This window comes from Ranitomeya imitator, chromosome 3, assembly GCF_032444005.1.
Source record: "Ranitomeya imitator isolate aRanImi1 chromosome 3, aRanImi1.pri, whole genome shotgun sequence".
NCBI classification, from domain to species: Eukaryota; Metazoa; Chordata; class Amphibia; order Anura; family Dendrobatidae; genus Ranitomeya; species Ranitomeya imitator.
Window position 1 is genome coordinate 7,709,178 of NC_091284.1, and position 16,312 is coordinate 7,725,489.

General features: G+C 47.9%; 1 protein-coding gene across 1 annotated transcript in view; it reads left to right on the forward strand.

The window, feature by feature from the left end:
• Positions 1–2,364: 2,364 nt before the first annotated feature.
• LOC138672454 (basement membrane-specific heparan sulfate proteoglycan core protein-like) overlaps positions 2,365–16,312 on the forward strand; it is a 213,526-nt gene continuing 199,578 nt past the window's right edge. Inside the window, exon 1 of the mRNA XM_069760432.1 lies at positions 2,365–2,439. Coding sequence (XP_069616533.1) covers positions 2,373–2,439 — 67 coding nt within the window. The 5' untranslated portion in view covers positions 2,365–2,372. The remainder of the gene's footprint in view (positions 2,440–16,312) is intronic.

The following is a 16,312-nucleotide window of genomic DNA, read 5'->3' on the forward strand; positions in this document are numbered from 1 at the left end:
TTTGTACATTTACAACGAGATTATCCATTGAGGAGCACAGAGCCTGAATATCCATGTCCACAGCTGTGTCCTGAAGCACTCTAATGTCTAGGGGAAAAAAACGACTGAAGACAGAGCTAAGAAAAAAAAATGATGTCAGGATTTCTTTTTTCCCTCTATTGGGAATCATTGGTGTGGCTCCTTGTACTGTTATGGCTGGCAATCAGGCAACACAGCGTGCAGTAATCAGCGCATATACGGAGATCTGGCAATAACCAAAAACAATAGGACGAGCTCTGAGACGTGGAATCTCTGTAGACTGCAGTACCTGATCTATCCTCACACAACTATAAGCAGCAGTGGATTGCGCCTATCACTACCTATGCAACTCGGCACTGCCTGAGGAGCTGACTAGCCTGAAGATAGAAATATAAGCCTGACTTACCTCAGAGAAATACCCCAAAGGAATAGGCAGCCCCCCACATATAATGACTGTTAGCAAGATGAAAAGACAAACGTAGGAATGAAATAGATTCAGCAAAGTGAGGCCCGATATTCTAGACAGAGCGAGGATAGCAAAGAGAACTATGCAGTCTACCAAAAACCCTAAAACGAAAACCACGCAAAGGGGCAAAAAGACCCACCGTGCCGAACTAACAGCACGGCGGTGCACCCCTTTGCTTCTCAGAGCTTCCAGCAAAAGTTAATAGCAAGCTGGACAGAAAAAACAGAAAACAAACTAGAAGCACTTATCTAGCAGAGCAGCAGGCCCAAGGAAAGATGCAGTAGCTCAGATCCAACACTGGAACATTGACAAGGAGCAAGGAAGACAGACTCAGGTGGAGCTAAATAGCAAGGCAGCCAACGAGCTCACCAAAACACCTGAGGGAGGAAGCCCAGAGACTGCAATACCACTTGTGACCACAGAAGTGAACTCAGCCACAGAATTCACAACACTCACGTTACCAATGATCGGCTCCAGGATGATCACAGACAGTCTCCCGTTACCAGTGATCGGCTCCAGGATGATCACAGTCTCATGTTACCAGTGATCGGCTTCAGGATGATCACAGACAGTCTCACGTTACCAGTAATCGGCTCCAGGATGATCACAGTCTCACGTTACCAATGATCGGCTCCAGGATGATCACACACAGTCTCCCGTTACCAGTGATCGGCTCCAGGATGATCACAGTCTCACGTTACCAATGATCGGCTTCAGGATGATCACAGTCTCACGTTACCAATGATCGGCTCCAGGATGATCACAGACAGTCTCACGTTACCAATGATCGGCTCCAGGATGATCACAGTCTCACGTTACCAATGATCGGCTCCAGGATGATCACAGTCTCACGTTACCAATGCTCGGCTCCAGGATGATCACAGTCTCACGTTACTAATGATCGGCTCCAGGATGATCACAGTCTCATGTTACCAGTGATCGGCTCCAGGATGATCACAGTCTCACGTTACCAATGATCGGCTCCAGGATGATCACAGTCTCACGTTACCAATGATCGGCTCCAGGATGATCACACACAGTCTCCCATTACCAGTGATCGGCTCCAGGATGATCACAGTCTCATGTTACCAGTGATCGGCTCCAGGATGATCACAGTCTCACGTTACCAATGATCGGCTCCAGGATGATCACAGTCTCACGTTACCAATGATCGGCTCCAGGATGATCACACACAGTCTCCCATTACCAGTGATCGGTTCCAGGATGATCACAGTCTCATGTTACCAGTGATCGGCTCCAGGATGATCACAGACAGTCTCAAGACACCTGTGAAGACTGTGACAGAAGACGCCGGTGTGACGCTAATCTCTTACCAAGAAGTCCCCACAAGGTCCCACTGTTATAAAAAGACATGAAGTGAAGCGGATACAATGTGCTAAAGAACACATCAACTGGAGTATATAGAAATCGAGAAACATTTTGTGCATCAATGAAAGTAAAATTGTTCTTTTTGGGTCCAAGGGCCACAGACAGTTTGGCAGACGACCCCCAAACTCTGCATTCGAGCTACAGTACCCTCTGCACACAGTGAAGCATGGTGGTGAAGCATCATGATATGGGCAGGTTTCTCTTACTATGGTGCCGGCCTATTTACCGCACACCAGGGATCATGGACCAGTTTGCAGATATGTATATAGATAGTGTACAGATACTGTATATAATAATAAAACATCACACAGGAGGTATTATAGGGTGCAGGTGTATAATAAGCATATAATGTCATTCCTAGGTATTAGACATCTGCTTATTACACTTCTCTGTCATATAATGGTTCACAGTTTAGTTTTGGTTTCTCTCAGCATTTGTGTTTTGCTCTCAGCCTCCTTTTCAGGATTTCCTGTCCTTTGTTCCGCAGGAACTCGTCCGCATGATGATGGCGATGAAGTTCAGAGCTGTGTTTCTCCTGCTGCTGAGCATCTTCTCCTGGTGCCGGGGTGAGTGATGGAATGAAACTGGGAAATGGGGAAGAGCGGGGACCAAGCCAGGGTAAAGGAGAGGAGAAGAGAAGGGACTGAGCACGTGAGAGAGGAAGAAGACAGACCAAGCCCAGGTGAGAGAGGGGATGAGTGGAGACCGAGCAGGGGTTGATAGGGGGAGAGCAAGAAGCAAACCTGGGAAGGGTGAGGGTGGGACCGAGCCTGCGAGAGAAAGGGGAAGAGAAGGAATCTAGCTTGGGGAATAGTGGGGTTCGAGCCCAAGAGAAAGAAGAGAAGAGCGGGGACCAAGCCTTGGGCAGTGACAAGAATAGCGAGGACCAAGTCTGGGGGAAAGAAAAGAAGAGCGGGGACCAAGCCTTGGGCAGTGACAAGAATAGTGAGGACCAAGTCTGGGGGAAAAAAAAGAAGATCGGGGACCAATCCTTGGGCAGTGACAAGAATAGTGAGGACCAAGTCTGGGGGAAAAAAAAGAAGATCGGGGACCAATCCTTGGGCAGTGACAAGAATAGTGGGGACCAAGTCTGGGGGAAAGAAAAGAAGAACGGGGACCAATCCTTGGGCAGTGACAAGAATAATGAGGACCAAGTCTGGGGGAAAGAAGAGAAGAGCAGGGACCAAGCCATGGGCAGTGACACGAATAATGAGGACCAAGTCTGGGGGAAATAAGAGAAGAGCAGGGACCAAGCCATGGGCAGTGACACGAATAATGAGGACCAAGTCTGGGGGAAATAAGAGAAGAGCGGGGACCAAGCTTTGGGCATTGACAAAAATAATGAGGACCAAGTCTGGGGGAAAAAAAGAAGATCGGGGACCAATCCTTGGGCAGTGACAAGAATAGTGGGGACCAAGTCTGGGGGAAAGAAAAGAAGAACGGGGACCAATCCTTGGGCAGTGACAAGAATAATGAGGACCAAGTCTGGGGGAAAGAAGAGAAGAGCAGGGACCAAGCCATGGGCAGTGACACGAATAATGAGGACCAAGTCTGGGGGAAATAAGAGAAGAGCGGGGACCAAGCTTTGGGCATTGACAAAAATAATGAGGACCAAGTCCGGGGGGAAGAAGAGAAGAGCGGGAACCAAGCCTTGGGCAGTGAGAAGAATAATGGGGACCAAGCCCGGGGGGAAAGAAGAGAAAAGCGGGGACCAAGCTTTGGGAATTGGCAAGAATAATAAGGACCAAGGCTGGGGGAAAGAAGAGAAGAGCAGGGACCAAGTCCAGGGGAGAGTGAAAGAGCAGAAACCTAGCCTATTGGACAGGAGGGAATAGCAGGAACCCAGCTCAGTAGAAAGAGGACCGACCCCGATGGAGAGAGGGTAACAATGTGACAGCACAGGAGAGAGAGGTGAAGAGTGGGGACCAAGCCGGGGGAAGCAAGGTGATGAACATTGACCAAACTCAGGGGAAATAATTTTCAAAATTTCTTGCTCTGGAGCTCAACCACATGATGCTGGGGATGAAGTTCAGGGAAGAGAGAGGAAAAGTGTAGACTTGATTCTGATGGAAATAGCGGAAAACAAGGACCAAGCTTTGGTCACTGAGAGAAAGATGGGGACAAAGCACGGGCTGCAAAATGAAAGAGCAGGGACCAAGCCCGGGGTAGAGGGGAAAAGCAGCAACTGAGCCGAGTAGAGAGAGCAGAAGAGCGGGGACCAAGACTGATGGAGAGAGGGGAAGAGCAGGATGTACCTCAGGATCAGTAATGTATGTACACAGTGACTGCACCAGCAGAATAGTGAGTGCAGCTCTGGAGTATAATACAGGAGGTAACTCAGGATCAGTAATGTATGTACACAGTGACTGCACCAGCAGAATAGTGAGTGCAGCTCTGGAGTATAATACAGGATGTAACTCGGGATCAGTAATGTATGTACACAGTGAATGCACCAGCAGAATAGTGAGTGCAGCTCTGGAGTATAATACAGGAGGTAACTCAGGATCAGTAATGTAATGTATGTACACAGTGACTGCACCAGCAGAATAGTGAGTGCAGCTCTGGAGTATAATACAGGATGTACCTCAGGATCAGCACAGGATCAGTAATGTATGTACACAGTGACTACACCAGCAGAATAGTGATTGCAGCTCTGGGGTATAATACAGGAGGTAACTCAGGATCAGTAATGTAATGTATGTACACAGTGACTGCACCAGCAGAATAGTGAGTGCAGCTCTGGAGTATAATACAGGATGTAACTCAGGATCAGTAATGTAATGTATGAACACAGTCACTGCACCAGCAGAATAGTGAGTGCAGCTCTGGGGTATAATACAGGAGGTAACTCAGGATCAGTAATGTAATGTATGTACGCAGTGACTGCAACAGCAAAATAGTGAGTGCAGCTCTGGAGTATAATACAGGAGGTAACTCAGGATCAGTAACGCAATGTATGTACACAGTGACTGCACCAGCAGAATAGTGAGTGCAGCTCTGGAGTATAATACAGGATGTAACCCAGGATCAGTAATGTATGTACACAGTGACTGCACCAGCAGAATAGTGAGTGCAGCTCTGGAGTATAATACAGGATGTAACTCAGGATGAGTAATGTAATGTATGTACACAGTGACTGCACCAGCAGAATAGTGAGTGCAGCTCTGGAGTATAATACAGGATGTAACTCAGGATCAGTAATGTAATGTATGTACACAGTGACTGCACCAGCAGAATAGTGAGTGCTCCCTCCGGTGGTTATGAGTGGTAGTGCTGCTGTCTTTGGATCGCAGCATTTATCAGGTGTGTCCACTTATTGCAATTTGGACTGGGCTATTTAGTCTTGCTTGATCCTTTAGTCTGTGCCAGTTGTCCATTGTTTTTGGAGGATTCACATCCCTACCTGGTCTCTCCTGTTTTGCTGTGCTTTTCTACAAAGATAAGTTCTGGCTTTGTTTTTGTTGTCCACATGCTGTGGGCCTTATAGTTCAGTGCATTTTCATGTTTTGTCTTGTCCAGCTTTGTCTGTGTAGGGATTTTTTGCAGCCAAGCTGTGTCTCTGGAGATGCAGATATACCCTCCATGTCTTTAGTCAGATGTGGAGATTTGTATTTTCTGTGGTGGATATTTTCTAGTGTTTTAATACTGACCGCATAGTACTCTGTCCTATTCTTTCTTTTTAGCTAGAAAATCCTCCTTTGCTAAACCTTGATTTCAGTCTGCGTATGTAATTTCCATCTCCTCTCACAGTCAATATTTGTGGGGGGCTGTCTATCCTTTGGGGATTTTCTCTGAGGCAAGATAGTTTTCCCGTTTCTATCTTTAGGGGAAGGTAGTTCTTAGGCTGTGTTGAGGTGTCTAGGGAGTGTTACGTACATCCCACGGCTACTTCTAGTTGCGGTGCTAAGTTCAGGGTCTGCGGTCAGTACAGGTACCACCTTCTCCAGAGTACATCTCATGCTGCTCCTAGTCCACCAGATCATAACAGTAACCCAGGATTAGTAATGTAATGTATGTACACAGTGACTGCACCAGCAGAATAGTGAGTGCAGCTCTGGAGTATAATACAGGATGTAACTCAGGATCAGTAATGTAATGTATGTACACAGTGACTGCACCAGCAGGCATCTCGTCACAGCCTAAGAGCTAACTACCCCTAAAGATAGAAGCAGGAAAACTATCTTGCCTCAGAGAAAATCCCCAAAGGATAGATTAGCCTCCCACAAGTAATGACTGTGAGAGGAGAAGGAAATGACATACGTAGTATGAAACAAGATTTAGCACAGGAGGCCACTTCTAGCTAGATAGAAAATAGTACAGGACAGAACGCTGTGCGGTCAGTAATAAAAACTAGAAAAAGTCCACCGCAGAGAAATGCAAAAATCTCCACACCTGACTAAAGGTGTGGAGGGCAAACTCTGCTGCCCAGAGCTTCCAGCTTAGCTGAATAGATCCATACTGAAAAGCTGGACAAATGAGCAAAACATAGAAAGTGCTGAACAACAAGTCCACAACAAGAGAACCGCAAAAGGACAAGCAAGGACTTAGCTTTGATGAACTGGTCAGAGTGTCAGGAATAGTATGAGCAGAATCACCACAGTAAAAACACAGCCCATTCTGACGTCTGTATCCCCTCTGTTCCGCTCTAGTCAAAATCCTATCACACTGCATGGGCTCAGGACTTTGCTCAGAGGACACTGCCATATGGTGCACCACTTTGCGTTCGCGCAGGCGCCGATCAATCTGAATGGCCAGAGACATAGATTCACTCAAACCAACAGGCGTGGGAAACCCCACCATAACATCTTTAAGGGCTTCAGAAAGACCCTTTCTGAAAATTGCTGCCAGAGCCTCCTCATTCCATTTAGTGAGCACAGACCATTTTCTAAATTTCTGGCAGTATAATTCTGCCGCTTCCTGACCCTGACACAGGGCCAACGGTGTTTTCTCAGCATGCTCTACAGAGTTAGGTTCGTCATACAATAATCCGAGCGATTGAAAAAATGCATCTACATTAAGCAATGCCGGATTCCCTGACTCAAGAATGCCCAGTCCTGAGGGTCGCCACGCAGAAGAGAAATAACTATCTTTACTTGCTGAATGGGATCACCAGAGGAACGGGGTTTCAGAGCAAAAAACAATTTGCAATTATTTTTAAAGTTCAAAAACTTAGATCTATCCCCGTAAAACAAATCCGGAGTAGGAATTCTAGGCTCTAAGGCTGGAGTCTGAACAACATAATCTTGAATGCTCTGTACTTTTGCAGAAAGCTGATCCACACGAGAAAACAAACCCTGAACATCCATCCATGCCTGCATCCAAATCCCGAATCACCCAGAGATCAAGAGGAAGGAAAAAGACAAAACAAACTAAAGAAAAAAAAATGGCTCAGAACTCTTTTTCTCTTCCTTCTTTTGAGAGGCATTCAGCTCATTTTTGGCCAGTTGTACTGTTATGATCTGGTGATTAAGGAGCGACATGCGTCTAGCTCTGAGCAGGTGGCAACTATACTGACCGCAGTCCCTAAGCTCAACACAACACTAGAAGTAGCCGTGGATTGCTCCTAACTCTGCCGAGGCATCTCGTCACAGCCTAAGAGCTAACTACCCCTAAAGATAGAAGCAGGAAAACTATCTTGCCTCAGAGAAAATCCCCAAAAGATAGATTAGCCCCCCACAAATAATGACTGTGAGAGGAGAAGGAAATGACATACGTAGTATGAAACAAAATTTAGCACAGGAGGCCACTTCTAGCTAGATAGAAAATAGTACAGGACAGAACGCTGTGCGGTCAGTAATAAAAACTAGAAAAAGTCCACCGCAGAGAAATGCAAAAATCTCCACACCTGACTAAAGGTGTGGAGGGCAAACTCTGCTGCCCAGAGCTTCCAGCTTAGCTGAATAGATCCATACTGATAAGCTGGACAAATGAACAAAGACAAAGAAAGTGCTGAACAACAAAGTCCACAACAAGAGAACCGCAAAACGACAAGCAAGGACTTAGCTTTGATGAACTGGTCAGAGTGTCAGGAAAGTCCAAAGAGCAATGACTCCAGGCAGGAACAATTGACAACTGGAATTGAATGAGGGATAAGGCCAGACTAATATAGCCGAGCCAGAAAGACGATCAGTGAAAACAGCTGCTGAAGCTAAATCCAAGAAGCAGCCATACCACTAAAAACCACAGGAGGGAGCCAAAGAGCAGAACACACAAAAATGCTACTTACAACCACCGGAGGGAGCCCAAGAGCGGAATTCACAACAGTGTACACAGTGACTGCACCAGCAGAATAGTGAGTGCAGCTCAGGAGTATAATACAGGATGTAACTCAGGATCAGTAATGTAATGTATGTACCCAGTGACTGCACCAGCAGAATAGTGAGTGCAGCTCTGGAGTATAATTGTTGTGAATTCAGCTTTTGGGCTCCCTCCAGTGGTTGTAGAGGGTAATGCAGTTGTGCCTGGACTGCAGGAGTGGACAGGTGTATCTACTAATTGCAAAACTGTCTGGGGTATATAGCTTTTCTGGATCCTTTAGTCAGTGCCAGTTGTCCATTGTTCTTGAAGGATTCACTTCCCTGCTGGTCTCTCCAGTTTGCTGTGTTTTTCTACAAAGATAAGTCCTGGCTTTGTTTTTGCTGTCCACCTGCGGTGGACCTTATAGTTCTGTGCATTTTCATGTTTTTGTCTTGTCCAGCTTGGTCTGTGAAGGATTTTTTGCAGCCTAGCTATTTCTCTGGAGATGCAGATATACCCCACATGTTTTTAGTCAGATGTGGTGATCCGTATTTTCTGCGGTGGATATTTTCTAGTGTTTTTATACTGACCGCATAGTACTCTGTTCTATTCTTTCTTTTTAGCTAGTATGGCCTCCTATGCTAAAATCTGATTTCATATCTGCGTATGTTATTTCCCTCTCCTCTCATAGTCAATATTTGTGGGGGGCTATCTATCCTTTGTGGATTTTCTCTGAGGCAAGATAGGTTTCCTGTTTCTGTCTTTAGGGGTAGTTAGATCTTAGGCTGTGCCGAGGGGTCTAGGGAGTGTTAGGTACCCCCCACGGCTACTTCTAGTTGCGCTGCTAGGTTCAGTGTTATGAACTGGTGATTTAGAACCACAATGGACCTGGTGGTTAAAAGCACACAAAGTGACCTGATAGTTACTAATAACATAGGACGAGCTCTGAGACGTGGGAACTCTGCTGACCGCAATCCCTAATCCTATCACACCACACTAGAGGTAGCCGTCGAGCGCTCATGACCAGACCTAGGTGCCTCGGGCACAGCCTGAGAAACTAGCTAGCCCTGAAGATAGAAAAATAAGCCTACCTTGCCTCAGAGAAATTCCCCAAAGGAAAAGGCAGCCCCCCACATATAATGACTGTGAGTAAAGATGAAAATACAAACACAGAGATGAAATAGGTTTTAGCAAAGTGAGGCCCGACTTACTGAATAGACCGAGGATAGTAAAGATAGCTTTGCGGTCAGCACAAAAACCTACAAACAACCACGCAGAGGGCGTAAAAAGACCCTCCGTACCGACTAACGGCACGGAGGTGCTCCCTCTGTGTCCCAGAGCTTCCAGCAAGCAAGAAAAACCAATATAGCAAGCTGGACAGAAAAAATAGCAAACAAAAGTAACACAAGCAGAACTTAGCTTATGCAGGGCAGACAGGCCACAAGACGATCCAGGAGAGAGCAAGACCAATACTGGAACATTGACTGGAGGCAAGGAACAAAGAACTAGGTGGAGTTAAATAGAGCAGCACCTAACGACTTAACCTCGTCACCTGAGGAAGGAAACTCAGAAGCCGCAGCTCCACTCACATCCACCAGAGGAAGCTCATAGACAGAACCAGCCGAAGTACCACTCATGACCACAGGAGGGAGCTTGACCACCGAATTCACAACAGTATCCCCCCCCCTTGAGGAGGGGTCACCGAACCCTCACCAGAGCCCCCAGGCCAACCAGGATGAGCCAAATGAAAGGCACGAACCAGATCGGCAACATGAACATCAGAGGCAAAGACCCAGGAATTATCTTCCTGACCATAACCCTTCCACTTAACCAGGTACTGGAGTTTCCGTCTCGAAATGCGAGAATCCAAAATCTTCTCCACTATATACTCCAACTCCCCCTCAACCAAAACCGGGGCAGGAGGATCAACGGATGGAACCACAGGTGCCACGTATCTCCGCAACAATGACCTATGGAATACATTATGGATGGAAAAAGAAGCTGGAAGGGTCAAACGAAAAGACACAGGATTAAGAACCTCAGAAATCCTATACGGACCAATGAAACGAGGCTTAAACTTAGGAGAGGAAACTTTCATAGGAATATAACGAGATGACAACCAAACCAAATCCCCAACACGAAGTCGGGGACCCACACAGCGCCTGCGGTTAGCGAAACGTTGAGCCTTCTCCTGGGACAATGTCAAATTGTCCACTACATGAGTCCAAATCTGCTGCAACCTATCCACCACAGTATCCACACCAGGACAGTCTGAAGACTCAAACTGCCCTGAAGAGAAACGAGGATGGAAACCAGAATTGCAGAAAAACGGCGAAACCAAAGTAGCCGAGCTGGCCCGATTATTAAGGGCGAACTCAGCCAACGGCAAAAAGGACACCCAATCATCCTGATCAGCAGAAACAAAACATCTCAGATATGTTTCCAAGGTCTGATTGGTTCGTTCAGTCTGACCATTTGTCTGAGGATGGAAAGCCGAGGAAAAAGACAAATCAATGCCCATCCTACCACAAAAGGCTCGCCAAAACCTCGAAACAAACTGGGAACCTCTGTCAGAAACGATGTTCTCCGGAATACCATGTAAACGAACCACATGCTGGAAAAACAATGGCACCAAATCAGAGGAGGAGGGCAATTTAGACAAGGGTACCAAATGGACCATCTTAGAGAAGCGATCACAAACCACCCAAATGACCGACATCTTTTGAGAGATGGGGAGATCCGAAATAAAATCCATAGAGATATGTGTCCAGGGCCTCTTTGGGACCGGCAAGGGCAAAAGCAACCCACTGGCACGAGAACAGCAGGGCTTAGCCCGAGCACAAATCCCACAGGACTGCACAAAAGAACGCACATCCCGTGACAGAGACGGCCACCAAAAGGATCTAGCCACCAAATCTCTGGTACCAAAGATTCCAGGATGACCAGCCAACACCGAACAATGAACCTCAGAGATAACTCTACTCGTCCATTTGTCAGGGACAAACAGTTTCTCCGCTGGGCAACGGTCAGGTCTATTAGCCTGAAATTTTTGCAGCACCCGCCGCAAATCAGGGGAGATGGCAGACAAAATTACCCCCTCTTTGAGAATACCCGCCGGCTCAGGCAAACCCGGAGAGTCGGGCACAAAACTCCTAGACAGGGCATCCGCCTTCACATTCTTAGAGCCCGGAAGGTACGAAACCACAAAGTCAAAACGGGAGAAAAACAGCGACCAACGAGCCTGTCTAGGATTCAACCGTTTGGCAGACTCAAGATAAGTCAAGTTCTTGTGATCAGTCAAGACCACCACGCGATGCTTAGCTCCTTCAAGCCAATGACGCCACTCCTCGAATGCCCACTTCATGGCCAGCAACTCTCGATTGCCAACATCATAATTACGCTCAGCAGGCGAAAACTTCCTGGAAAAGAAGGCACATGGCTTCATCACCGAGCCATCAGAACTTCTTTGCGACAAAACAGCCCCTGCTCCAATCTCAGAAGCATCAACCTCGACCTGGAACGGGAGCGAAACATCTGGTTGGCACAACACAGGGGCAGAAGAAAAACGACGCTTCAACTCCTGAAAAGCTTCCACAGCAGCAGAAGACCAATTGACCACATCAGCACCCTTCTTGGTTAAATCAGTCAACGGTTTAGCAATACTAGAAAAATTATTGATGAAGCGACGATAAAAATTAGCAAAGCCCAGGAACTTTTGCAGACTCTTCAGAGATGTCGGCTGAGTCCAATCATAAATAGCCTGAACTTTAACAGGGTCCATCTCGATAGTAGAAGGGGAAAAAATGAAACCCAAAAATGAAACCTTCTGAACACCAAAGAGACACTTTGACCCCTTCACAAACAAAGAATTTGCATGCAGGACCTGGAACCAGGGCCGGCTCCAGGTTTGTGAGGGCCCCGGGCGAAAGAGTCTCAGTGGGCCCCCCCTTTAACACATGCCCCGATTCATGTTCGCATATAAACACAGCCATGTAGTATATAACACTGCCCACGTAGTATATAGCAGCCCATGTAGTATATAGCAGCCCATGTAGCATATAGCAGCCCATGTAGTATATAGCACAGCCCATGTAGTATATAGCAGCCCACGTAGTATATAGCAGCGCAGCCCACATAGTATATAGCAGCGCAGCCCACGTAGTATATAGCAGCGCAGCCCACGTAGTATATAGCAGCGCAGCCCACGTAGTATATAGCAGCGCAGCCCACGTAGTATATAGCAGCACAGCCCACGTAGTATATAGCAGCGCAGCCCACGTAGTATATAGCAGCGCCCAGGGCCGGCTCCATGTTTTTGAGGGCCACAGGCGAAAGAGTCTCAGTGGGCCCCCCTTTAACACATACCCCGATTCATGATCGCATATAAACACAGCCATGTAGTATATAACACTGCCCACGTAGTATATAGCAGCCCATGTAGTATATAGCAGCCCACGTAGTATATAGCAGCCCATGTAGTATATAGCAGCGCAGCCCACGTAGTATATAGCAGCCCACGTAGTATATAGCAGCGCAGCCCACGTAGTATATAGCAGCGCAGCCCACGTAGTATATAGCAGCGCAGCCCACGTAGTATATAGCAGCGCAGCCCACGTAGTATATAGCAGCGCAGCCCACGTAGTTTATAGCAGCGCAGCCCACGTAATATATAGCAGCACAGCCCACGTAGTATATAGCAGCACAGCCCACGTAGTATATAGCAGCGCCACTCACTCAGGCACTGGTAGGAGCTTCTCCTGAATCTGCCTCATATCTTCAGCAGCACGGCAGCCAGCCAGGGGCGGAGATCAGAGCAGAGAACGTGCTCTCTCCGCCCACAAACAATGTCACACTGGCTGCCTTCTCTTAACCCCTATGTGTGCCTGCCTGGCTGCACTGACTGAGTGAGAAGATGCTTGTGTCAGAGCTGGCACATAGGGGTTAAGAGAACGCAGCCAGCAGTGACTTTGTGGGCGGAGAGAGCATGTTATCTCCTGCTCTGCTCTCCCAGCTGTATCTATGACAGCGTGAGTGGGCCCCCCTCTCTCCCCAGGGCCCCGGCATTTGTCCAGGTGCACCGGGTACTGACGCCGGCCCTGGCAGCGCCACTCACTCATGCACTGGTAGGACTAGGAGCTCCTCCTGAATCTGCCTCATAACTTCAGCAGCACGGCATCCAGCCAGGGGCGGAGAGCAGAGAGCAGAGAACGTGCTCTCTCCGCCCACAAACAATGTCACACTGGCTGCCTTCTCTTAACCCCTATGTGTGCCTGCCTGGCTGCACTCACTGAGTGAGAAGATGCTTGTGTCAGAGCTGGCACATAGGGGTTAAGAGAACGCAACCAGCAGTGACTTTGTAGGCGGAGAGAGCATGTTATCTCCTGCTCTGCTCTCCCAGCTGTATCTATGACAGCGTGAGTGGGCCCCCCTCTCTCCCCAGGGCCCCGGCATTTGCCCGCTGTGCCGGGTGCTGACGCCGGCCCTGTCTGGAACACCATTCTAACCTGCTTCACGTGAGACTCCCAATCATCCGAGAAGACCAAAATCATCCAAGTATACAATCAGGAATTTATCCAGGTACTCTCGGAAGATGTCATGCATAAAGGACTGAAATACTGATGGAGCATTAGAAAGCCCGAATGGCATAACCAGGTACTCAAAATGGCCCTCGGGCGTATTAAATGCTGTTTTCCATTCATCGCCCTGTTTAATACGCACAAGATTATACGCACCACGAAGATCTATCTTGGTGAACCAACTAGCCCCCTTAATCCGAGCAAACAAATCAGACAGCAGCGGCAAGGGGTACTGAAATTTGACTGTGATTTTATTTAGAAGGCGGTAATCAATACAAGGTCTCAGCGAACCATCCTTCTTGGCCACAAAAAAGAACCCTGCTCCCAATGGCGACGACGACGGGCGAATATGACCCTTCTCCAAGGATTCCTTTACGTAACTCCGCATAGCGGCGTGCTCAGGCACAGACAAATTAAACAGTCGACCCTTAGGAAACTTACTACCAGGAATCAAATCGATAGCACAATCGCAATCCCTATGCGGAGGTAGGGCCCTGGACTTGGGCTCATCAAATACATCCCTGTAATCCGATAAGAACTCTGGGACCTCAGAAGGGGCGGATGACGAAATAGACAGAAATGGAACATCACAATGTACCCCCTGACAACCCCAGCTGGACACAGACATTGATTTCCAATCCAATACTGGGTTATGGACTTGTAGCCATGGCAACCCCAACACGACCACATCATGCAGATTATGCAACACCAAAAAGCGAATATCCTCCTGATGCGCAGGAGCCATGAACATGGTCAGCTGGGTCCAGTATTGAGGCTTATTCTTGGCCAAAGGCGTAGCATCAATTCCTCTCAATGGAATAGGATACTGCAAGGGCTCCAAGAAAAACCCACAGCGCCTAGCAAACTCCAAGTCCATCATATTCAGTGCAGCGCCTGAATCCACAAATGCCATGACAGAATAGGATGACAAAGAGCAGATCAAAGTAACGGACAAAAGAAATTTCGACTGTACCGTACCAATGGTGGCAGACCTAGCGAACCGCTTAGTGCGCTTAGGACAATCGGAGATAGCATGAGTGGAATCACCACAGTAAAAACACAGCCCATTCCGACGTCTGTGTTCTTGCCGTTCAGCTCTGGTCAAAGTCCTATCACATTGCATAGGCTCAGGTTTATGCTCAGGTAATACCGCCAAATGGTGCACAGTTTTACGCTCACGCAAGCGTCGATCGATCTGAATGGCCAAAGACATAGACTCATTCAGACCAGCAGGCATAGGAAATCCCACCATGACATCCTTAAAGGGAACCTGTCACCCCGTTTTTTGAGATTGAGCTATAAATACTGTTAAATAGGGCCTGCGCTGTGTGTTCCTATAGTGTATGTAGTGTACCCCGATTCCCCACCTATGCTGAGAAATAACTTACCAAAGTCGCCGTTTTCGCCTGTCAATCAGGCTGGTCTGGTCAGGTGGGCGTGGTGACATCGCTGGTTCTTCCTCAGCTTTACGTTGGTGGCGTAGTGGCGTAGTGGTGAACAAGCAGCGCGCGATCTGCGCTGTCATCTCTTTCGTCGGTGGGGGCGGCCATCTTCCTGGGGCCGCGCGTGCGCAGATCGAGTGCTCTGCTGCACGGGGCTTCAGGAAAATGGCCGCGGGATGCCGCGCGTGCGCATTAGAGATCGCGGCGGCCATTTTCCCAAAGCCGAGATGCAAACTCGGCTTTGGGAAAATGGCCGCCGCGATCTCTAATGCGCACGCGCGGCATCCCGCGGCCATTTTCCTGAAGCCCCGTGCAGCAGAGCACTCGATCTGCGCACGCGCGGCCCCAGGAAGATGGCCGCCCCCACCGACGAAAGAGATGACAGCGCAGATCGCGCGCTGCTTGTTCACCACTACGCCACTACGCCACCAACGTAAAGCTGAGGAAGAACCAGCGATGTCACCACGCCCACCTGACCAGACCAGCCTGATTGACAGGCGAAAACGGCGACTTTGGTAAGTTATTTCTCAGCATAGGTGGGGAATCGGGGTACACTACATACACTATAGGAACACACAGCGCAGGCCCTATTTAACAGTATTTATAGCTCAATCTCAAAAAACGGGGTGACAGGTTCCCTTTAAGGGCTTCAGAGAGACCCTTTCTGAAAATTGCTGCCAGCGCACATTCATTCCATTGAGTGAGCACAGACCACTTTCTAAACTTCTGACAATATATCTCTACCTCATCCTGACCCTGACACAGAGCCAGCAAATTTTTCTCTGCCTGATCCACTGAATTAGGTTCATCATAAAGCAATCCGAGCGCCAGAAAAAACGCATCAATATTACATAATGCAGGATCTCCTGGCGCAAGGGAAAATGCCCAGTCTTGAGGGTCGCCACGTAATTAAGAAATAATGATCTTAACTTGTTGAACTGGGTCACCAGAGGAGCGGGGTTTCAAAGCCAGAAACAGTTTACAATTATTTTTAAAACTCAGAAACTTAGCTCTATCTCCAGAAAACAAATCAGGAATAGGAACTCTTGGTTCTAACATAGAATTCTGAACCACAAAGTCTTGAATATTTTGTACTTTTGCAGTGAGATGATCCACACAAGAAGACAGACCTTTAATGTCCATCACTACACCTGTGTCCTGAACCACCCAAATGTCTAGGGGAA